At 40.5% G+C, this 24,227-nt stretch overlaps 1 protein-coding gene across 5 annotated transcripts in view; it reads left to right on the top strand.

The window, feature by feature from the left end:
- The window catches only part of LOC120783236 (histone deacetylase 7-like), a 43,578-nt gene that overhangs the window by 10,004 nt on the left and 9,347 nt on the right, over nucleotides 1-24,227 (top strand). For 3 of the 5 annotated variants that reach the window (XM_040116067.1, XM_040116068.1, XM_040116070.1), the window contains exons 2-19: nucleotides 9,492-9,676; nucleotides 10,283-10,370; nucleotides 10,882-10,996; nucleotides 11,318-11,397; nucleotides 12,396-12,509; nucleotides 12,830-12,927; nucleotides 13,630-13,728; nucleotides 14,241-14,394; nucleotides 15,416-15,660; nucleotides 15,953-16,204; nucleotides 16,970-17,165; nucleotides 17,328-17,461; nucleotides 17,806-17,926; nucleotides 18,013-18,062; nucleotides 19,616-19,723; nucleotides 19,953-20,008; nucleotides 21,246-21,333; nucleotides 21,810-21,929. In XM_040116067.1, coding sequence (XP_039972001.1) covers nucleotides 9,492-9,676; nucleotides 10,283-10,370; nucleotides 10,882-10,996; nucleotides 11,318-11,397; nucleotides 12,396-12,509; nucleotides 12,830-12,927; nucleotides 13,630-13,728; nucleotides 14,241-14,394; nucleotides 15,416-15,660; nucleotides 15,953-16,204; nucleotides 16,970-17,165; nucleotides 17,328-17,461; nucleotides 17,806-17,926; nucleotides 18,013-18,062; nucleotides 19,616-19,723; nucleotides 19,953-20,008; nucleotides 21,246-21,333; nucleotides 21,810-21,929 — 2,303 coding nt within the window. The remainder of the gene's footprint in view (nucleotides 1-9,491; nucleotides 9,677-10,282; nucleotides 10,371-10,881; nucleotides 10,997-11,317; nucleotides 11,398-12,395; nucleotides 12,510-12,829; nucleotides 12,928-13,629; nucleotides 13,729-14,240; nucleotides 14,395-15,415; nucleotides 15,661-15,952; nucleotides 16,205-16,969; nucleotides 17,166-17,327; nucleotides 17,462-17,805; nucleotides 17,927-18,012; nucleotides 18,063-19,615; nucleotides 19,724-19,952; nucleotides 20,009-21,245; nucleotides 21,334-21,809; nucleotides 21,930-24,227) is intronic. The other 2 variants (XM_040116069.1, XM_040116071.1) reach the window with 2 other exon arrangements.

Here is a 24,227-nt window from a genome sequence, read left to right as displayed (position 1 = left end):
CACACACACACACACACACACACACACACACTGCTGTGTCGATGTTATCCTGTCTGCTGGCTCGTGTCCAAACTCAGCAGGTGTAGAAGCTCCCCTGGCTGAGATTTTCGATTGCAGTTTGATGTTTGTTATGCCCCCCCCTTAAAAATTGAAAGAAATACAGAAGAGAAAAGAAAAAAAAAATGGCCACAGTCATTTCCAAAACAAGACTAACTGTACATGTTATGAGATCATGAGCCAGTGTCGGATGCAGCAGTCTGAATAAGTAAATACCTCATTACCTGTCTGAACTGATTGACTGTGTAACTCTAGTTGCCATGGTAATTACCCTAATCTGAATGGCAAAGGGGCTATTTTAAGGTGATAAATAGGGCATACAATTGTGATCATAGCATTAAGGCCTCATTGTGTGTACAAGTGTAGAGTTTCCTACTGGATGTATTTCTGCCCATAACGTCATTGAAAAGTTTGACTCATTCACTACTAGGCAACAAATGCTCGGTTGTTTGACGGGCCATGGAGTGGGCAGCTGTGTTTGAGTGTGTGTACTGTATTATGACAGAAGTTGTAAAAATTGTTCGATCCCACCCGAGCCCCCTCGGTCCCTAGAAAATGAAAAAATACATATGCGTGCACGTATACATTCACACGTCCAGCCATGCGTGGAATAATGTTCTCATGTGTCCAGGTTCCCTCCTGACGGGATGAGGTCATAGCCTCGGTGCTGTTGTGGGGATTCAGTTACATTAGTTTCATGTGGGCCATGCCAAGGGAATCGACACCACCCACACTCCTCTGACCCCTTTTTGTTGCCTTTTAGATCTCCCCCTTGTTCCTTCATTTTTTCCTCTCGTCATCTCAGACAACTGGCTGTGATCATTATTACTCTGGATGGGCAGATGTCTACCTGTGTGCATGCAAGACTGTCTGTACAGGGTGCAAATACTGCATCCAGACAGGTGTGTGTTTACACATGCCTGAATAAAGACAGAAGACTTTGATCATAACTACCAACCATCCATGCTGCATGACCAGTGTCATCTTACCTAGACTGTTGATCACAAAAGCCCCTTTTCTCCACAAGATGTGACAGCCTGTTGGGTTTGGCTTTGTCACACTCATCAACACTGAACAGGCCTAATGCGGCTGAAGGTTCGAGTGAAACTTTACCACCATCATCTGTGAGAAAAAAGCAAAAATGATTCCCACTTTCTCTAGAGATTTGGAAATTCTGTTTTTCTCTCTGTCTTTGGAGTTTTTCCACATTCTTGTACACAAGACATTTTTTTTTCAATTTCAGCTAAAGTCGGCTCTTTCCTCCTACAGCTGGCATCAGCTGTCAGTCACGCTCTGGCCTTACTGGTTGTAAGGTGCTACAGCTTGCAATTTATATAATTTGGATCAGACAGTTGCACTGCAATGTGGTTGCTAGCAGTTAGTGTTGTTTTGACTTGCTCTTGAGGTATGAAGCTGGGTTTCACTCAGCATACTGTAGTGGGTAATCATCTAATAGAATGTCACAGTTATTTAAAACACCTAAGATGATCGTCTTAATTTTTCTGAACATTCAGTTCACCGTGTGGTTTGACACATATTGGAAGGAAACAGGTGGAGACATGTACTAGTTGTTTTGGTTGTCTTCTGTGAGTTTTCTTTAGAGTTGGCCTAGAAAAAGTCTTGAATGTACATTTCATCGGTGAAACTCAATGAGCCCAAAATTAGAAGTCTTGTGTTGGATCCCTGTTTTTTATTGATCTTTCTCTGAGTCGGAAGTAGAGCTGCAATAAAGATGATTTTTCATTGATTAATCTCTTCATTATTTTCTCGAATAATCCATTAAAATAGAAAATAGTGAAAAGGTGACCTATTCAAGATGCTTGTTTTATCTGACCATTGTCCAAAACCCAAAGAGTTTTAATTTACAATTATCTATGACTTTCTCAAAGAATTACTAAAATATTAATTGATTATCATACTAGATGTTGATTCATTTTATCTTTATTGAATAATTGATTAATCTCTTAATTGTTGAGATGTTGGTGAGATGGGAGCAGGGCAGCAACTGACAACTATTTTCACATTTTCACTGATTAATTCTTGATTAACTGATTAATTGTTTGGTCTTTAAAACATCAGAAAACAGTGGAAAATGCCTGTTACGATCTTCAGCTTTCTTTGTTTGTCTGATCTACAGTCCAAAATTCAAAAACTGTGGAATATTATCACATAAGACAAAGAATAACAGCAAATCCTCGCATTTGAGAAGCTGGAACTACGCAATGTTTAGGCACTGTTGCCTAAAAAATGACTGAAACGTAAAACAATGTGTTGATTATCAAAATAGTTTCTCAATTTTCTGTTGATTGACTAACTGATTAATCAACTTATCTTTTCAGCTCTAGATGGGACACATATTCACAATGTCTTCAACTTAATAAGTCTTCTACTTAATAAGTTGAAGACATTAAAAGTTCAGTAGATTGTTTTATTTTCCCTTTGTATGCTGAATGGATGACTAAGATAAGCAGTAAGGGACCTCCCACAACTGGTGAATTAATCACTTATTTCTAATGTATTTCACCAATATTTAAAACCTAGTTGAATGAACCGTGATAGAGAATTTGTCGGATTAGCACGGCAAAGCCAAAGCCAAAGTCATATTTAGTAATCAGGCCGAAATCAGGTATCCATTTTGGGTGGCAGGCTATTTGTGAAAGTGAACATCAACCTTTTCCCAAGACAGATAACCTTTAAAAGCCCCCAGTGTTTTCCCAGCGTGAGCCACAGCAGTGCTCCGACAATAGGTACAGTGTTCTGGACCGGTGAGAGCCCCAGATCACATTTCCTGTTCCTGATTTAAGATCAACTCATCTTACTACTGATACACTCTGCTCCTCAAAAACGCAGCAACAGGACCATCACTCTGCCTGTGTATCATGCAAGTGTGTGTTTATTTGTGAGAGAGAGACAGAGAGAGGGCAAAAAGATGGAGAGTATTAGGGAAATCAACAAAGTTCAAACAAAGACAGTAACTTTATCAAAACCAGCAGTAAAAGCAGGCTAGTGCCAGAAGACAGTAACCTTATTCTTACTGACTGCAGGGTGTATTTGAAACAAAGAAGCCCTTCTGTGTACATAGCCTTCTAACCTAGTGTGCAATAACAGACTGTGATACACAGAATACTGCAGATACATGGAAAACTTATAATAGGAAGTGGGCATGAGAACCTCTTCTCTCAGTCAAATCATTCATATGGGTTTTTACATGTAAGAAATAAATAAATGCCAATCTTTCTGTGTGTGGTGGTGGTGGTGGTGGAGGGGGGGTGAGGGGGGGGTGTGCTAATGTCAGAAATATGGTGCAGAGGTGGATGTTTCTGGTTTTAGATGAGGTGTACAGACCACTAACCTGACTCATCCCATGCTCAGATAGTCAGTTGCTGTTTCTTTGGAAGTACATAAAGGAAGTCAGCTGGTGTTCCCGGCAGGTCAAATGTTAGCTCATGTCTGAATTTGCATGATTGAGGGCAATGTTGACGTGATAATCCGTGTGGTATGTCTGAATGAGGGTGTGTATTAATACAAATACACTGTGTTATCTCTCTTTGTTATGAACGAGAAACACCTGCCAGATTATGAAATATTCAGTGTGAATTCTATTAGCAGTAACACATATTGTGTATGTTCTCAGGCAAGACAAAGTTTCAGTCTCATGCAAACCTTATGACAGCACCCTGGGCCAAACTTTGCTATGTTTTCTCCCTCCAAAAAAGATGACCTTTTGAAACCCAAAGGAGAAATAATGAAACAATTTCAACAATTGTCAGTCTGTTTTGGCTGTGAGAAATCAAGCTGGAGAATCACACTGAAGAGCATGCTAGCTTGTGACACTTTTAATAGACAGACAACTCTACAGTGAGCTGGCGACCCCTCACCTTTTTCCCGCGCCGCCTCAGGGACACAAGATCAAGAGAAGTCTTTTAAATGTCCCACCTCTGACCTTTTGGTTGAAGAGAGTGGCAGGGACAGTACAAAACAGTACTGATGACTATGAGAGGAAGAAAGAAAAGACTACACAATAGAGGAATCTCATATCTGCTTGTTATCCTGCTGACAGTCAAGTGTAGGAATGTATTAGTCTTATGTCGTGGCATAATAAGTTGTTACTTCGTAAGCCTCAGGGAGAAGGGAATGAGCTGTGCAGTATGGTTTACAAAGTTTAACTGCAAGGCTAAACAAATGCCAAACATACCATAATAATAGATTGGCCATATTTTTTTTAGATCTGAAAACAATTAATTAATCAGTTAGTTGATCAACAGAAAATTATCTGGCAACCATCTTCATAATCAGTTTATAATATTGGTCATATTTCAAGTGTAAATGCCAGCAATCCTCTGGTTCCAGCTTCTCTAATGTGAGGATTTGCTGCTCCTCTCTTTATTATTCCCATTGTAAACTGAATAGCTTTGGGTTTTGGACTGTTGGTTGGACAAAACAAGCATTTCAAAGAATTGGGTGACATCACCATTTTATGAAATTTAATGGGAAAACAATTATAAAACAATTAATGGACTAATCAAGAAAACAATTTGCTGATTAATACATTTTTAAGATAACTGTCAGTTGCAGCCCTTGAGTCAAGACAAATGAGACTATGTCTGCAGCCTATAAACATATATGCACTGCAAATTTTTGTTCACATATCTGCAACACATCAACAACATATATGCCACTACTGGAATAAACCAATATCATCCAATATCAGCACATCGCTCATGGTGGTCGGCTGTAGTAAACTTATTCACATACTTTTGCATATATATATATATATATATGAGGTTCAAGTTATTGACAGCCGCTCACACACGCCATACGCATACAGAAACATGTGTTGGCAATTGGTAATGCTATTAATACACTTACAAGCACACACACGCCACAATCATAAAAACACGTGGTATGATGCTATTAATATGTCGACAAACAGCAACACACAAACTCAGTGTCCTTGCACATATGTGCACTTGATTATACATAATAACACAAGTGTTTACTGACAGGTGCCCTAAAAATAAACTGCCTTGGTTACATATACTTAAGCTTGCACAAAGAGCCACAGTGATCCTTCAAAAGAAACAAATGGGCACACTGGCACCAATACACCCAAGCACTGATGCACTGATAACATGTGTACACGCACCCTCAACTGTCGCACAAGCAGATCCTACTTATGCAAACACAAAGACCTGCTATGTACACTCAAACGAAACAACTGCAAGCTATTAATATCTTGGCGTTTTTAGGATGGACACTTTCAAGCACACACATATGGATGCACACATTCAGACAGAGATTGATACTCCAGCTGCTCGGAAGCAGGGGGACAGAATGTCCCCAACAGCTGTGGATTCCTATAAACGTAAGGGGGGGCGGGTGGGCGACTGCTGGAGGTGGCCAGTGTGGTGGAGTAGTTGTCACAAAATTGTTGTGTGTGAGAATGCATCTGTTGATACAAAGTCCTCTGTAAACATAATGACTTTACACTCAGCACAAGTGTGTGTGCTTGATATTCTACTAGAAACAATATTAATATTTGTTTATATTTCAGACTACCATTTGCCTCGGACCTCGTGCTCTTTCTGCTTTGTTGCAACAGTTAACCAGGCATAAACCTAAAGCGTGCTGCCTGTTTTTATGTATACAAATAGTAACTAGCATTTAACCTGATGTGTGACTTCCAAACTTAACTCAAGTGGAGTTCACTCCAGCTAACAAAAAACAAAGCACATTTTAGGGCCACACTGTGGATATAAATACTGCTGAAGGACATCTGTAACTCTCAAGCTGCAGAAATGAACTAGTGAAGCCATTCAACCAAAATAGCAGCTTCTGCTTGCCTAAATGAACCAAGAGGATGTTATGGTGGAGGCTAACTTTAGAAACAGGAAGTCACTGTTTCTATGTGAGTGTGTGTCTGTGTATGTGTACGCAGCAGTACAGCCTATGCATGTGTGCAGGTGTGTGTGTGTGTGTGTGTGTGTGTGTGTGTGTGTGTGTGTGTGTGTGTGTGTGTGTGTGTGTGTGTGTGTGTGTGTGTGTGTGTGTGTGTGTGTGTCAGTGCTTCAGTGTGTTAATGCAGAAGGACCACAGAAAGAGGATGATGGTTGTGAAACAAATATGCTATTACAGAAACCAGAAGTTTGTCTCCTGCCTATTTTTAGCACCACAACGCGCAAATGAGAGACAGAGAAGCACGCACACAGATCTTATCTATATACACTTCTCTTTTTATTTTAAAACTGTTCCCGATTTTATCTCATAAATAGCATTTCTTTTCAATTTTAAAATATGTATCTTACATTTTTTTTAGAGCACAATTGCTGAATAGCAGACAATGGCAAACAACATTGGCTGAAAATACCGGTACCATTGCAAGGTTTTTTGTAATGTAATGGTGAAACTAATGTGTACTGTAAATGCCCTTGTGTAATGAGCTCTTGGTAATGTGATAGGAATTAATCGTCATTTTTGAACCCCTTTAGGGTCCGGGTGGAAGAAACCTTAACTGTTCAGTTGGCTCTTTGAATGCCCAATGCCGTAACCAAGCTGGTTTTGTGTCCAGTCATATGATGAGTCTGCCTAAAGACACAGCTTCAGTGTCAGTACAAAAACTCAACTAAACATATTTGTTTGGAAAAGTGGCTTTTTCTTTAAAAGTATAGAGAGAGATAGAAAATGTAGTAAATACAAGTGAGTCAGTGTAGACCATGTGTCTCTGGGAGATTTTTAGTGTCACATTGTTCAAAGTGAGTAGAATTCATATACATATGGGTGCTGCAGCCGGGTCTTCGCAGTATTTTCAGGGTAAAAATATACCGCAGGTGTTTCTTTTCTGTTTAGAACAGAAGTAAGACTGACTTCCTGATCATTTCCTTTCTCTCGGTGGAGCTGACTTGTTTGGTAATCATGTATTTGTGTGTGTGTGTGTGTTAGAGAGTGTATGCAGATTTTTTGACTCTCCACCACCACCATCCTGCTCCTTCAGTGACTGTCTGATTTCCTTTGCAAACACACAGACACATTCTTCTGGTAATACATACCGTTCTGCTGGTACTTCCTGTTTTTTCTCTCACTTTTTTAAAATAGTAAAAAGACTAAGAATCAAGCCCTGTCAATTTCAACAGTGACATACAGTCAGAGAGGGATACACCAGCGGAAAGCCTCTCTGACATTAAGTTTTGTCTGACAGATCTCAGCTTCCTTGAGTTAGCTGGCAAGGTAGGATTCCAAAAATTCTGCAGAGCAAGAAGTACATAAAACAAAGGCATCATGTTTAAAAGAGGTACAAATAATGCATCAAACTTTTAGTTCTCAGACAAAAGCCTGCACATCTCTCTGCTCTGTCTCACATATGCAGAAAACTTGAAAACACAAAACTGTCCCTATGAGCAGATAGTGTTGTTATTATGAATTCTGTATCGGGGTATCAAGCAGGGCTACAGAATTGCGACCACTTGGCCTAAACTCTACAATATTATCTCGTACTGTAAGTGATTCTGGTCTTATTAACTCTCCACCAGTTTTTTAATGTTGTGCTGCGTCTTAAGTCTCACTTGACCTGTAGTAACAGGAGCGTGGGAGTGTTTTCTTCTTCAGAGGAATTCTGTCATCCTGTAACGCCTTAACAAACGTTATTATTTCTCCCTCGGAATCAGTCCTGCTGTTGGGAATGTGAGCCAAATAACGCTGTCTGGGTTCGTATGACTTAGGCGACTCAGACTTAGTTGAGTGGCACTTGGGTGCAGCCTGTATGTGGAGGTTTGTTTTATGCTGTTTTGTTGCACCACTGAAAGTTTAAATCTGATAATGTTGTCTCTGTAACTCATGGAAGTGTTGCAGGCTTTGTTTAGGCCAATGTACAATTTTTTGCTGGAGCTGCTGTTAACTGTAATGGTAAGCACTGAAGACCAAGTTTTCAAAACACTGTCTTTAACTCTAGAAACACCATCTGCTTGGCTTATCTGTATCTGTTTTTGCATTTTGATTTTGTCCTTTTTTTAGTGTGCCTTATCAATGCAGTTGGTTTGATAATGTAATCTTTTATTTGTTAACTCCTGGATAACTCCCAAAACAAGTGAATAATTTTGGAGCAAGTATGTGTGATACTGTGATGTGAGAGGCAGTGTTTTCACTACAAAGTTGTTACTGTGATACAGTGCTATCCACAACAGTTAATGTAATCCAACAGGGTACACCAGTAAAAAAAAACGTCCACTGACAGGAATTATGTGAGTAATGTTGAGTAATATTCTGGGTTGCAGTCATTTAGGCATTTGAGTTCAGTAAATTTCCACATCCTTCCCTCCCTCCCGCTGTCCCTCTACCCCAGGGGGAGCAAGGTGTCTCCTTCCATACTCTATCCATCTATTCTTTTGTGTCTGTCAGTACCGAAACATTCCTCAACATGTTTATTGGTTTCAGGTATCAAGTGTTCTGTGAGCTTCCATGTGTTTTTGTCCTGTTGATGTGATGCATCACAAAAGTTGTCAATAACCTCCGGCTGATGTTTCCATCAGGCCCATATTGTGCCATTCATGCTACAGTTAAATCAGCCGTGGTGAAACGTAAGGTTGCTCTAACAAAAGTATTTACACTGGCCTTTGCATTGGCCAAATGGATCAAACCCTTTCTCACTCCCCTGCACCTATAAAAAAAACATCTGCCTTTAGTTAACTGAAGCTTAATTCAGTAGTCTCGCTTGTGCTAAATTTAGCTTTTTCTTTCTTTCATTTTAGTAAAATTTGGAAAGGAGATGACAGATTGATGTACGTGACCCACATGCCTTGACTACAAAATGTTCTAATCCAATTCCCCACGCCGTTTCTTTTATTCTTTCCTTTTTTTTTTGTGCCCTTCCAACCCCAACCCACACAAACACCTCTCTCTTTTGCTTTCCTGAATGCAGTGTTGGACAATAGCCAGTTCACTTGAGGCAGGAAGACTTGAATGAAATGAAATATGACTGGTGAACGTGCAGAGTTCAAATACAAGTACACATCTGGGCATATACTTATGCCAGATAAACTGAGTGCACTCCTGATCATGTTTATGTAAAACACAAACAGTAAATGGTGCTCCAATTGTTCTTGGACTTTTTTTTATGAATATCTGTTAAAAACATTCTTCCTCGGGTGACCTTTTGTGTTATGAACTGAACATCAAAGATATTGGGACTACTTTTGATACTCTGAATCTATGATGATCATCTATCTATAGCCCACATGCAGGACATTGAAAAATCAACGCATATAGAACCAAAAGTAGACTGTGATCTATGAAATAACAGATTCCCCAGAGAGACAAAACTGATGTTTGACCCCATAAATAATCCTCACCCCACATTGACACCCATAAGCATACAAAGTTTTACACTCCCTTCACAAAGTGATTTGTTATTTTCTCTTTTCTCTCTCTCTGTTTTTCTGTAGTGGATGTGATCATCAGCAGTCAGGCTTCATTATCCATACGTGGGGAGCAGCCCATGGACCTAAGTGTGACCCAGAGGTTGTTACATCCAGGCCCAGATTCGGCCATGCTGGCCCCCCGCCCTCCCTTCTTCCTGGGACCCCTCACCACTCAGCATTGCTCCCAGTTTTCCCAGCAGCGCTTGCAGGTGAGGAAAAACTTTCGTGTCAGGAGAATAACTCTCTACAGCGATCTCAGCTCTCACCGTCACTAAGCATGACTGGAAACAGCTCCTTAATGTTTCTGTATCATCAGCATTGAATACATATTCAGAGGCTTATTATGACTGAGTATGGTCATGAAATTTCAAACTAGTGACATTAGCATATCCGGATTTTATTTAGGTACGACACACAGTGAAAGGCAGACAAGCCTCCTGCCACATCAATCACAAGAGCAAGCCAGCTGCTTTTGCCACTCACCTTTGCCTAGGTTGAATGCTCAGCAGAAATGAGTAAGAAGAAGGTCAGGTTACTGTAAACAGACCACCTTCTCAGGACTTGATTCTGATTGATGGGTACCATAGATCAGCTGATTGATGCTGCATGTCTAGTGCTAGGATATCTTTCTTTTGACAAGAAATGGAGGCTCATTCAATATGCAAATCCTGTGGCAATAGTCAGCTATATACAGATATTCGTTTGTCAGAGACTGTAACAGTTGCAATTTTGTTCATTTCTGTACAAATCTCTCAATCATAATTAAAGCAGATAATACTGGTCAGTGTTTATATTCTTCATGTTTTTATTTGCAGTACACCATTGAACAAACGCAAAGAGAGATGGAGGAGGAGAAAAGAGAAGAGCTACAACAGCTGATACGAAAGAATAAAAACGAGCAGAGTGAGTATCACATGTACTGTACTGTACCATACTGTAATTTGTTTTCGGAGGTTATCTGAAAGACCATAGGGTTGTTGACGTGCTTTTCATCTGAGTCATCTGAGCTATTTGTATGCTTCAGTGAAAAAGAAGGGGATTTCCAATAGTACTGTGATGTATTCTTAGGTTCCAAGGAAATTTTTACTCATCAAACCAAAGTCAAACAAATGCTTATTTCAGGAAACACTTTGTACTGTTTTTATTTTTACCACGTAGAGGAAATGAAGAGAACATAGAGTAAAGGGAAAAATATCCTGGATCCTACCTCTGAAGTCTCCTGGCTTTTTATTGATACAACAATAGTATAAAGTTCAATGTGAAGAAAAACTGTTGAGATTTCAGCATTCAAAAACACTTTGTCTTTATTTTATATAATCAGTTCCACTGTTGTCTGTAGGTGTACCTATTGCATGGCTGTACATGATCCAAATCATTGTCTTTTTCCTGATGGAGTTATTTTGTTGACTGGCAGGTGCCGTAGCCAGTCCCCTGGTACGGCAGAAGCTTCGGGAACATATAATTATGAAGAGCCAGCCCAACCATGACAGGGTTACTCCCAACCACACCAGCACTACACCAGGATACAGGTGAGACAGACAAACAGGCAGAGCAGAACTCCAACATCAGGTTTTTTAAAGCAGAACATAGACTTTGAGAGCTGCAGACACAGCACAGTTTCAGGAAAAGCAAGACTATTTAATTTGGTAACACTGCAGAGCTCTACAAGTATATTAAAATAGTGTTGAAGGGGTGGATCTATTGTGAAAAGCATTCTTAATTCCCCTTTTGTTATTAAGTGGCATCATCCTTTTCTGATTTTAATTAATGTGATAAAATATAATAAATAACGAGCAAATCTCCTCATTCATAAGTGAAGCAGTCTATCCAATATTGTTTTGGTTACCTAGGCTACCAGTTCCTGACGCGTCCCCAAAGCCTCAGCCTACATCCTGTGACCAGCGTAAGGACCTCGCCCTGCGCAGGACAGGTGAGATGCCTCTAGCTGTTTGTGTCTGTGATGGAGGTTCCCATCACAGACAGGTTATGGCTGTGAAGGTCACTGGTGATTTTCCATTTCAGGGCTGTTCTTCTTGTGGTGTGCTCTGTGTAATTTGAGTTAGACAAAGTCATCAGACTGCATATTTCAGTGGTATTTTTTTTCACTGTGATACTTTTCAGCGTCTCAGTAAACTGTCATTATATACATATTCTGGGCTAGAGAATAGGAGAATGAGGGAGAATGAAAATACACAGGAGTGTCTTTTCTAGTGAGACGAAGGAAACTCATAAAGTACAAGGCATGCAGGGCCAGACAGAGACCGAATATTCATAAAAACAATAGCGACAGGGAGACACAAAGACCAAAGCAGTTACATAACTTAAACTAAGGTATGTGTAAAATGAACTGCGTGAGACTCCAGAGCAGATCGCTCTCACTGTGTGAATGAGAGTGGGAGTGGTTTTGTCTCTTCAAGTACAACCATTCAAAAAGCTATTATTTATTTGCGTTGCCCTAGAACCCTTTAGGTGCCAGGAAGCACGCACACACACACGCACACGCACACACACAGTCTCCAGTGGTTTTTCTGGCTCAGCAACAACACATTGCTGCTTTTTATCTGCTCTGAGCCAGCCACTGATTGATTGATTGTGTTTTTTGGGCTTATTGGAGCCTGACCAATGTAAACATGGAACTTTTTATGCTATTGACCAGGGTTGAGGTATTTGCTTGGTTTAGCTGGGCTCTGGATTGCTTTAATGTGGTTTTGTTATGAAAATTGAGTGCATCAATATAGGATGTGCATTACTGAGTAGGTACATTCCTGCTGATGTAGTGTATAAGATGTTACTGTTTATCATCAAGTTCTGAGTTTGAGAGCTATACATATGTTTCCTTTTTATGCGACCTTAAGGATAATTATGTCCATGTCTGTGTGTGCATGTGCTTCTTCATGTATTAATTTGTGTGTATTTGTGTTTGTGCAGTCTCTGAGCCCACTCTGAAGTGGAAGTTAAAGAAACTCATCAGTACAAGGCCAAACCCGCTGCAGCGTAAGATCAGTGCCCCTCCTGCTGTCAAGCACAGGACAGAAACTCTGGGTAGAGTATCTACATTTAGATTAATCACGCTCATGATCTTATGCGTCTGTTATTTGCACTGTTTTTTTGTGTGTTTTTTTTAGCTATTTCAAGTTTATGCTGCTTTTATATGCCAATTTCATATGTATTACTTTATAGCACGAATCACCTGAAAGAGGTGTTTTTAGCAACACAAATCATGTAATTTCAACACATACTGTACTGGCACAGTTTGATTCATTTTCCAATTTGTTATGTGCATCCTTTTGTGCTGTATGAACACATCTGCTCTTTTGTTGGTTGTCATGAGTTTATAGGTGTCTCTCCATTCTCTCATCCAGACTCCTCCCCCAGCAGCAGCAGCACCCCAGCGTCAGGGTGCAGCTCACCCAGTGACAGCCTCCATTCGGATAACGGGGCCCTTCCACTGGCTCATGAGGTGAGCCTTTCTTTTATATTAAAATTATAGCAATTTAGCAGACTTTGTTATCCACATTAGTATATATGAGGGCAAAAGTTAAGGTTCAGTGTCCTGCTCAAGCATACATCAACACAATACATTGGGCCAGAGGTGTTCCACATCGATGCATCTCTGTTTTATCTTCCCAATATGGACTAATTCATTAACTGTTTCCTGGAAAATCCTTGACTTTCAGTTTTTTTAACAGTGAGAGGGTATAGTCCTACTTATTGTATGATGATGCAAGTCTTGCAAGGGTTTTTCTGGTGATTTTACTATTGCACAACCACCAACAGCTGAATGTTAGTTTGGTATTAAATGCTGTATAGTAATGGTATCCAGTGCTTTAAACAGGGAGATATGAGAAGGCCATATGGCCCAATGTACAAATACATTTTACTTGATAATTCCATGTTGAAACATAATTTTTTTTTTTTTTTTACAATACTTAGCATATTTTTCCTGGTAGAAATAGTAGTCAGGTCTTTTGCAATAGAATCAAAGTGATTACCTGTGTGAAAGTTGATATACTTAATGTTCAGCCCATTCTCTCAGTATATGACACTGAGAGAATTATGTAAATGTAAATTTTGATGTTTTTCTATTCAAAATGGATGTGATCATTTGTATGTGATGTTCTGTACAGATGACCTGTTTAATGACAATTTCTGTCTCATTTAGGCACAGAGGTTGCTGCTGAAGGATGGGAGTTTGGCCCATTTCACCTTGCCTCCCAACCCCACTGCCATGCCCAATATCACTGCTGGACTTCCTGCACAGGTGAGTGAAGATACCTTTGAGGGTTCCCTTAAGAATCAGAATAGAAATTGTTGAAGTTTTATTTTACAACAAAAACTACCAATAAGTTCCTGGATAATGCATCAGTTTAAAGGATAATTTAAGTAAATGTACAAATGGCATAGATAAATTTATGCTATGAACTTGTGTATCTGAGACTGAATGTCTAAAACAGTGCCTGCACATTTCGACACTTGCATGAAACATGGTGTATTCAGCTTTTCACTTCCCTCTTGATCTCTGGTGCTTTCATATCTTGTGAATTAGTCATATGGCAGTTTACTGACATTGTTAACCTGTTCGCTGATGAGTCTTTCCACATTGTAAAACCCCCCCATTAAGCTTGCCTTATGCACTAACCCTCCATTTTGCCCGTTTGGATAAGCTGCAACCATGATGAGGAATTCCCTAATTCCTAGTGACCCATCCCGCATTTCTTACCATCACCTCTCCTCTCTTCTTTTCTCTTGTCCCCTCCTCTTCTTTCTCCACAGGCTGACCTGCGAGTAGCCAGGCAATTGGCAGTATCTGCTCTTCATCAGGTCTACTTGCCTATGGAAGGAAGCAGTCCAGCCCTGGCCCAACGCCTGCAGCCTGTGCTCATACTGGAACCACATACTGGACTGGTGCAGTCCCAGTTTGTCTCTTGTGAGTTGTGCAAATGCAAATGTGTAGTACAGAAGAAACAGACATACCTAAATATACACATACTGTATACAGAAAACATGCAAGTGACAACACAAAGGAACATCTACACATGCATATTTGAATTATCTTTATTATGGTGCAACTTAGCCAATAAAAGATCAGAGGACATAGATTTTTTTAAATGAAATTGTTGGATAATAGTTGATGTATATATGGAAAGAAAAGAAGCATTTCCAATTATTTTTATGTATTTTTTAATTTTTTGTTGCCGTTTCACCTTTTCTTCATTAAAGTCTTACCAATCACAGCAAAAATCTTGTATATTAAACATTGACAACACTCATAATCGACCTTTTTCACAACACACAGTTTTACACATTTTAGCAGAAAAAGCACAGGTGTTTATGAATAACATCAGTACCATTCCATTTAGGTGTACAAGTTCAGCGTCCTGGTGTTATGCATCCCGGCTCACTGGCGATGCTTACTGAAATACCTAAATGGAACGGAGCCATTGTTAATGTCATTAATAACTCCTGCTAAAAGAAATAAAAATGTCTTTTTTGTGAAAGGTCTATAATTTTAAAACAGACTGTAAGAACATGAATGTCCTCTGTATTGTGCTGCGTTTCTTTTGCCTCAATATTACAAACAAGGGCGCCCTCTACATGACACTCAACAGTGATGCAGTTTCAGTAATAACAGAAATATGCTGTAAATGCAAGCAACATCATCATCTGAGTTCCACAGTAAAACTAAAATATTTTCTAAAAAGGTGTATTTTCCCTTACACTTTCCCTTTCACTCTATCATTCTCTTTCCTTTTCAAGTTTACTTCCTCCTTCCCCTTTTAGATTTTTTTTTTCTGCCCCTATTTCTGTCATGTTTAGTTCCATTTTTATTGTGCTTCTTTATTTTTTCCTCAACCTCCCCATGTACCCAGATCCCTCTGCCTCCTATCTTTCCTGCCCTCATTTTTATTCCCAGTTGTAACCTGGTACTCTTCTCCTCCTCTCTGCAGTTCATGGTTTGAGCTCTATTCCTCTGCAGCAGCCGTCTCACCTGACCTCCCCCTCTAGAACAGAAGGCGTTGTCAACTTGACCTCACACAGACCCGTGGAGCGAACACGCTCAGAGCCGCCACCCTACAGCCACCCACCTTTCACTCTGCACACCAGCCAGCACTCACACACTCAGCAACAGCTGCTGCAACAGTACCACAAGAGCGGGCTGGAGAGGTTCAAGCAGAGCGCACACCTTAGCAAGGTGAGAGGAGACAAGTGTGGACACACGCATGTCACACACAAATAAACAGACTATAGTTCTGATACAGATGTCAGTGATAGGTCTTATGAGAATGATTCTGTGGAGACTTTATGTGGACTGTGCATGGATTTCCTCTTTTAAAATCTTTATTATATTCACTTATTTATTGAATATTTGACTCGATATAGAAATAATTTGATTTGTTATTATCAGTTGTATACAAATACCTATTAAAGAGAGAATTAGTAAATATAAGACTTGTAAAGACTGTAAAACTTCTACCTTATATAAGCCGACAAGCAAGTCCATTGAGAAGGCTCGTCTGACACAGATCCCATCGGAGGACATGGACCTGGAGGAGGTTGGATCAGGATCAGGATCAGGTTCGGGGCCCGGGTCTGTGTGCGGCTCAGAACCAGGCTCAGTGTGTGACGATGGCCACCGCAGGAGACAGAGCACTGCGAGCACAGATTCAGTTTATGGCACAGAGTCCACAACCTCCTCACGGGAGAGCTTGATTGAGCCCTCACATTCCCTCAGTCAGGTACTAATATTAACTCACTGTGGCATCTTAGAAGAGCTTTATAGAGAGCTTTCCATAGGGATGTATTGCTTTTACTTAAAAGAATATCTCCTTAATGCTTTAATGCTCTTTTGGGTACTGTAAGATAAAAGTATGTTGACATAGTCTCTCTGCTAATGAGTTTAGCTTAATTAATGACCTCAGTAGTAGAACTGGTTATGTTTAGTGCACCTCAGTGGTGCTGATCACTCACCAGTTGAGAGATTAACAGGACGTGCAAATTATGCCGTCCAGTTAACTTCTTACATTATAATGATTGTATAACAATTTTGTTTAATAGGTAGAATTTAGCTTTTAATTCAGTATTTATATTTAATAAATATTTATTCATTTAGTTTTGAATTTTTTTAACATGTGACAAATGACAAAGAAAAAAAAATGTTTAAAATTTACGTTCCTAATGCTCATGTACATGAATTCCCTTGTTTGAACCATGTTTTGACATCAGAGGGCGCTGTAGCTTTATTTATACAAGATGAAAAGATTACAAGTTATAGTAATGTGGCAGCATGTCTGGTAATGCTGATTTTTTCTTTTTTTTTTTTTTCTTTATCAGTTGCATGTTCTGGACCAGCAGTATTAAATTGACCAAATAATGAGTATTTGCACTGTACTGGAGAGAGGAATTGGATTTAGGCGTGTGTGGAATTTACTCAAGTTAGTCTTTGCCATGTGCTGCATATTTTAAATGCACCTACATTCCCTGTTTTCTTCTGGGAACCACAGAGGCAGGTGATCCTTAGACCAGGTCTCCAGCAGGACCCCCTGAGTGTGCCTGCTCTAATTTGGCCTCACCAGCCTCTGGTTCGGACCCGGTCCTCCCCAGCCTCCACCTCCCTGCCTCCTCCACATCCACCCACCACCATACCTTCTCTGTCACTGTCCAGCCCTGCTGCAGACGTCCAGTTACGCTTCACAACAGGTGAGTGACACTTCTTTGATCAGGCAAATGTGAAAACAAGCCATGAATGCCATTACCTGCTGGCGCTTTTTAGTTACAATTCATGTACGATTAGCTCATGAAATGCTGAAGAAGGAAAGCAGGGTTAAGAGGTGATGTGCGTTTGCATGTGTTTGTTTCTAGGTCTGGTTTATGACGCTCAGATGCAGAAGCACCAGTGTACCTGTGGGGACAACAGCCGCCACCCTGAGCATGCTGGGAGGGTCCAGAGCATCTGGTCCAGACTGCATGAAAGAGGCCTCAGGAACCAGTGTGAAGTATGGCGCGCGCACACACAAACAATGGTGTTTCTATAGATGCGAAACCTTACCCTAAACCTAATTCTAACCTGAACCCTAAAATCAAGTCTTAACCCTCAAACAGCCCTTTGAAGGTTTTAAGACTCGCCAAAATTTCCTCACAGTGATGGTTTCAAACTAAAAGTTGTCCACAAAACCATGTACACACACATACACACACACACACACACACACACACACACACACACACACACACACACACACACACACACACACACACCCTACACTTACTGGCAGATGCATACCCCCAGAGTCAGTATTATATGCAATATATATATATTTGCGTGTCTGTGTGTATTTAGCGTATCCGTAGTAGGAAGGCCACTCTGGAAGAGCTGCAGTCAGTCCATTCAGAGAAACACGTGCTTTTGTTCGGCACCAACCCTCTCAACCGTCTCAAGCTGGACAACCGCAAGCTGGCTGGTAAAACCAACAATAATAATGAGGAAAAAAATAAATAAAGAAATTAATGATTAAAGAATATTCATGGCATAAATTGTCTCCTGCAGGAATCTTATCTCAACGGATTTTTGTGATGTTACCATGTGGAGGAGTTGGGGTGAGTGCCACACACACACACACACACACATACATACATACACATGGGTGTTTCTATAGTTGCGTTCACACACATTGACATGATGCGCTCCCTAGCCCCTTACCCTAATCTTATTCATCACAACTAAATGCCTAGCCTAACCCTAACCTAAACCTAATACTAACCTGAACCCTTTACCCTCAGACAGCCCTTTGAAGGTTTGCGGACTGGCTAACATGTCCTCACAACGATGGTTTTGAAATAAAAAATTGTTCACACAACCATAGAAAGACATTTACACACACACACACACACACACACACACACACACACACACACACACACACCACAGACCCCTTTAAAACACAAGTCATGTGGGAATCTTTCCACTTTCCTAATTGCATTACTGAACAGCAAACATTACATGGCTGATTATGCATCATTACACAATTAAGCTAATAATACTACAAATTGCTAATGCTATTGTTTTTGGCTAAGATAACTTTGAAACCCAATCAGAAATCAGAGGCTGTACAAAGGTGAGATGTGGGAGAAAGAGAGAAGAAGAAGGGAAGAAAGAGGGTACACATAGAGACTGCAGCTAGGAGGGGTGCGTGTTAGTGAAACTGGATTTTATTTAGAGGGAATGGGTGTGGGCAAACGGAATGCTGTTACAGAAGAAAAAAGTTAATTTAAAATACGTAGGTAATAGATTGAGATTGAGAGAAGGAGCAATCGAGAGGATAAAAAAGGACAAAAGACATTTTCTCCTCTGATATGACAAAACAGATACAGATAATAATGCATATGAGAAACTTGTGAAGCCCAATGAGAAGAGAGGAGACAGATAAGGGGGGAGAGGAGAGGAGAGGAAAGGAGGTAGGAAAAGAAAAAGGGGGCTGGGTGTCAGTTGATAAGACGACTGATCTGTGTGGATTTCCGGCCCTTGGCTGGTCTGGTGAAGAGGGGTGATTGGAACAAGATGGCAAAGTCTGTGATAAAAGAAATTCCTCTGATTTCATTGTTCCACCGCAGCACACCACCAGAAATGTGAGTTTTGAAGCATGGAGTTACACAGAAACAGAAGACCGGGTTTTAACTGAGAATAGATGCAACAAACAGAAGTTAAAGTCCAACATCACACATTTAATAAAAATTTAATACATAACACTATAAGAATAATTCTTCATATAATTTATTATTGCAAAATAAAGGCATTTCAGTAAATTCAGTTTAATTAATGTAAGTTCTCAGAACTGCCACTAGACTTGGTATTTGGCATCAGCTCAACTAAGTGAAATGTGTCAAACCTGAGACTGACAGGTAAAATTCTGCAAACTGGTCTTACTGGATTTCAGTATCTCTTTTATAAGTTCAGCCAATCAAGACAGTCAAGTTTTGATATGTCTGAAACTAACTGTAAAAAAAAAAGAGATTAAAAAAATTTATATATATACATATACAGCAACTTTCTAACCATTCAAACACAGGTAAATTTTAATTTCATCTTCAGTTAACATCTGTGGCTGACTTTTGAACTGACATTACTTGTTTCACCACTGTTTTACTGACAGGTAGATATCGATACAATCTGGAACGAACTTCACACATCAGCAGCCTCCCGTATTGCTGCAGGATGTGTCACAGACCTGGCACTGAAAGTAGCACAAGGAGAGCTGAAGGTGTGTCTTTGTTACCAAATACTATATCATCTCTAACATGTGTTTTCTCAGTATGCTGTGTAACAGGTTGTGGGGTAAACACCATCATATACAGTATACTTTGGTAACTCCTCTGGATATTTCAGCTGTTGACTATAACAACACCCGCAACATAAATATGTGACCCTTTTAAAACTGTTTGGTTTATGAAAGCAGCAAGGTGTTGAGGATTTTGGCTCTTCTCTCACAGAATGGCTTTGCAGTGGTGAGGCCCCCTGGACACCATGCAACCCAGTCCTCCCCTCAGTAAGTACAGCAGCACGCACGCGCGCACGCACGCACACACACACACACACACACACACACACACACACACACACACACACACACACACATACCAGGAGCCAGGAGGTCTCTGCAAAGTGTTTCAAAGGATTTATTACAAATCAGCTTTACTTCTGAGCAAGAGAAAGAGTGAGAGGGCGCCTATGTCTCTCTGTCTCTCTGTATTAATGTGTGCGTGTGTGTGTGCGTGTGCGTGTGTGTGTGCGTGTGTGTGTGTGTGTGTGTGTGTGTGGGTCTGAGTTTGTGGGATTTGTGCTACCTGCCTGATGCCTGGAGCAAACTACCCCCTCTACTTTTTTTTTTTTTTTTTTTAAGCTTCCAGAACACAGAGCAAAGCACCTCAAAAGAACCCCGTGTGTACTGTATGTGTGTGTATGTGAGTGCACGCGTGTACTTGCCTGTTTGTGTCAGTCTTTGATAGGAGGCATTAGCCAAGTTACCACACTCTGTGTGTAGTCAGCAGTCCCTGACACCAGTTATTTATGGGATGATAATGACTTTTTCTTGATGAGCAGAGTTTGAGCAGCATATATGATATACCGTCCACACACACACACACACACACAAACACACACACACAAAGGCACTCACAGTTTATGACCCATGCTGACACTGCCACTTCCAACATTCCTCCATTGTTTTTCATACATCAGCAGTTTTTTTGCATACCTTTACTGTAGACAGTGAGTGTTGAAGGAACTGCTGCGCCAAGTTGTGAGTTCATCTCTCTGAAATCATCTCAAAAGTCCTGCCAGCAATTCACACTATGTTATCATTTGGAACGTGAAGTAAATTTTATGATAAGCTTGGTTTTCTGTTTGTCACAAAATTTGTGGTTTCTGCAGTACTCAGGAGTGCAGGATTTTAGACTCAGCATAATGGTGTAATATGAAAAAAAGATTTTTGTTTGTCAGCAGTGAAAGATGAAATACAAAACAAGCTGAAATGAAACATCCTCATTTCTCAAATATTTGCAGTAAATGTTTACGTGGCAGGAGTTTCCCTATATGACTTGCAATTTTTAGTCAGTGCTGTGACTGTCACAACCTGGACTGAATAGCCACCACATGACACCACATAACTGGAGACATGTCTTAGAGGTTCCTAAGGTCCATATGGTGATTTTATGATATTAATTTAGTGCGGATGTCCTGATAAACACATGCGGCTGCCTTTCTTCCTCTCTGTTTGTCCACAGGGGCTTCTGTTTCTTCAACTCTGTGGCCATCGCTGCCAAGCAGCTCCAACACAAACTCAACGTCAGCAAGATCCTCATCGTGGACTGGGTGAGGACCCACTGCATGACCAGTATCACTGGACCGCACATGGGCAGGAACAAACACATGCACAGGCACACAAATGTATCATGGGCACAAACAGGTTTCCAGAAGCATAGCAGCCCTGTACAGTAGCACTGCTATTTATCATTTAGTCAATTTAGACACTGTTATCTCTGGTCTCCATGTGTGATCTGAACTGTCACGTATGCTTAGAGTAGACACAGAGACACACACAGTCATATGAACTCAAGCCCACACACATGCAGATATTGATCCACAGCCAGGTGGTCGTCTCTGTTCACCATGTGTGTGCATATAAGCCTGCAACATGTCTTTATCCACATATTACTCTCTGACATATTACTGCATCAAACACTAATTACCACCTGCTTCATCAAAAAGCTTTAGGATTAAACTACATTTGCCAGTAACAGGGGAAAGCTTTGCTGGTTTTATTAATCTGTGATCCAATCATTGTCCAGGATGTTCACCATGGCAACGGCACCCAGGAAGCTTTCTATAACGATCCCAGTGTGCTGTATATCTCTCTACATCGCTATGACGATGGCAACTTCTTTCCTGGTAGTGGACATCCCAGCGAGGTAGTTACAAAACAGTCCACCACAGCAGTGCTGTGTTTCTCTGCTTTTGTTTGTGTTGTCATGGGGATGTGTGGGCGTTTATGTGTGTTTGTGTCTCTGCATGTACCTAAATTCTTGTGAACACCATAACTTAAGAACAACACATGAGAAGCCTTTATACTTATAAGACAGGTTCTCTCTGTAGATCGATTCTGGACACATAATACAGCCATTTTCCTGATATTACTTCGACTCTTAAAGAAACAGAGTTATAATTATACCAACGATGTCTCATGTGAAGAAAGATGTGTCGGTATAGAAATATTTGGTAATTATGTGATTCCAATGGGACATTAGGAGCTCGTGTTTAGCATTTACGTGTCATAACAGGAAGAATAATTGTAACAATAGATCCAGGAATTATCTACATAGTTTAAAGCCCCAATTATATCCTAAATGTATTCATGATGATTGGTTTTCATGATCACAGAGTCTGCACTGCACAGGGAAAGAGAGAACAGGTTACTACGGATATGTTATATTGCATTGTACTGGGGTTGAGGATTAAAATTATATCTTCCCTCCGAATGGGCCTCAGACCACTCAGAATTGTCATGATTAGAACAAACATATTTTATTTATACCACTGGAATCTAAACAATGTGATCCTGTAATTTGAGCTGGTTAGAATATAAATCTAAAGTCAAAGTGCTTTGCATAAATTAAATCTTAAAATTTCTATTCGCCCTCATTTTGAATATCTTTATAGTTTTACTGTGATCCCGCCTTAAAGTAAATAATTCAAAATACAATTTAGAATCTCATGCTAGCTTGTTCACTTTTGTCCACTGGGACTGTTGAATTGTCTTTGGTAGCAAGATAACTTTTTGACCTATTCAACATGAAATTTCCAAATGCTGCAAATGTATCTATCTAGTGAACTCGCCATGAGCAGATCACACTGTGTTTTTGTGTATCCATCGGCGGTTTAATTCTGTAGATAATTTTATTTGAAAAATTTCATGGCTTTGGATGTAAGAACTTCACAACAGGATGTGTACAGTCGAATTGCTTGCCTATGTTTGCATACAGGAAATTGAGCTGCCTATGAATTCTGCCTGTGGTCTTACCAGAAACCAAGTGTGATGACTATCCCCAGTCAGATGAATTGACCCCAACCCACGGTGGCGTTAACCACCCATCCAATCCCCCACATCCCCTCCTCTTACTCTCCCATCCTCCCCGACAATAATGAGGATAAAATAGTCAATGTTTTCCCATAAAAACCCCTGACGAGGGACGGTACATAAAACGCTCTGCTGGCTTGGATGTGGCTACGCCTTAAGTGGCCTCTCAACCTCTGTTGAGCTGTGTGGTAAACCTCTGGAGTCTCACTGTCCCCCGTGTAGGTATATAACACACCATGGGGTGGGAGTGTGATGTCATAGCTATAACGGAGAGTGCCGAGTACCACACAGAAACCAGCTAAGGGCTAATCCAGTCCAGCAACTTTCAAAACATGAAAGAGAGAAAGAGGACAGAGGAGTGCAAGAGACTTGGAGCAATAGCAGGGATTGTGTGTGTGTGTGTGCAGCTATGTGTGTGTATCCTTGTGCACGTGCGTGTGCGTGCGGGTACATTACCAGTTGGCAGAGGACAGGAGGCCTCATATGTTTTTCGTTTGCCCTGTGAACATCCCGTCCACTGAGAGAAGAATGGAGACAGACGCTCTGCGATGCTCATCAGCATTCTTTCTCTTTCAAACATCCTCTCACACCCATACACATGCACATATATACAAACACACACACAAAGGAAATTACCACACCTTGTTGCCAAGAGCGTGTCAATCAACCCCCTCACTCTCTCCTCAAACTGACACAATGACTGATGGTGAAGGGCTTAGAGATCAGCTAAATGACTGCTAGCAGGACTACAAAGGGAGAAGCAGGAATCCTTAGACCTTCTTTCCAAGACCCAGGCCTCAGTTTTCTCTGCCCCAAATATGTGAGGTCAAACTGAGAGGAGCTCCATCGGCTCTGCTTGGCATTTTGAGAGTAGATGCCAGTCTCAGCACAGCTAAATATCCTCTAAAATCATATACAGGATATTGTAAAATGTACATGTAAATCAGTAGTATTGAGTAGTACGCAAAGTTAGTTTTATATGACGTGATATAGACCAAACCTTCTAAACTTCTGCATACACGACATAAAGGATAATTATAAAGTAAATAGAATATTTTACAACATACAATATATATAAGGCAGCAGTTGCCAAATAATATTTTCCATTGTAGCTGTAGCCTAAAGCTTGGGA

Source organism: Xiphias gladius, chromosome 21 (assembly GCF_016859285.1).
Source record: "Xiphias gladius isolate SHS-SW01 ecotype Sanya breed wild chromosome 21, ASM1685928v1, whole genome shotgun sequence".
NCBI classification, from domain to species: Eukaryota; Metazoa; Chordata; class Actinopteri; order Istiophoriformes; family Xiphiidae; genus Xiphias; species Xiphias gladius.
The sequence above is the reverse complement of the archived record's forward strand: the minus strand, read 5'-3'. Positions and strand labels throughout refer to the sequence as shown.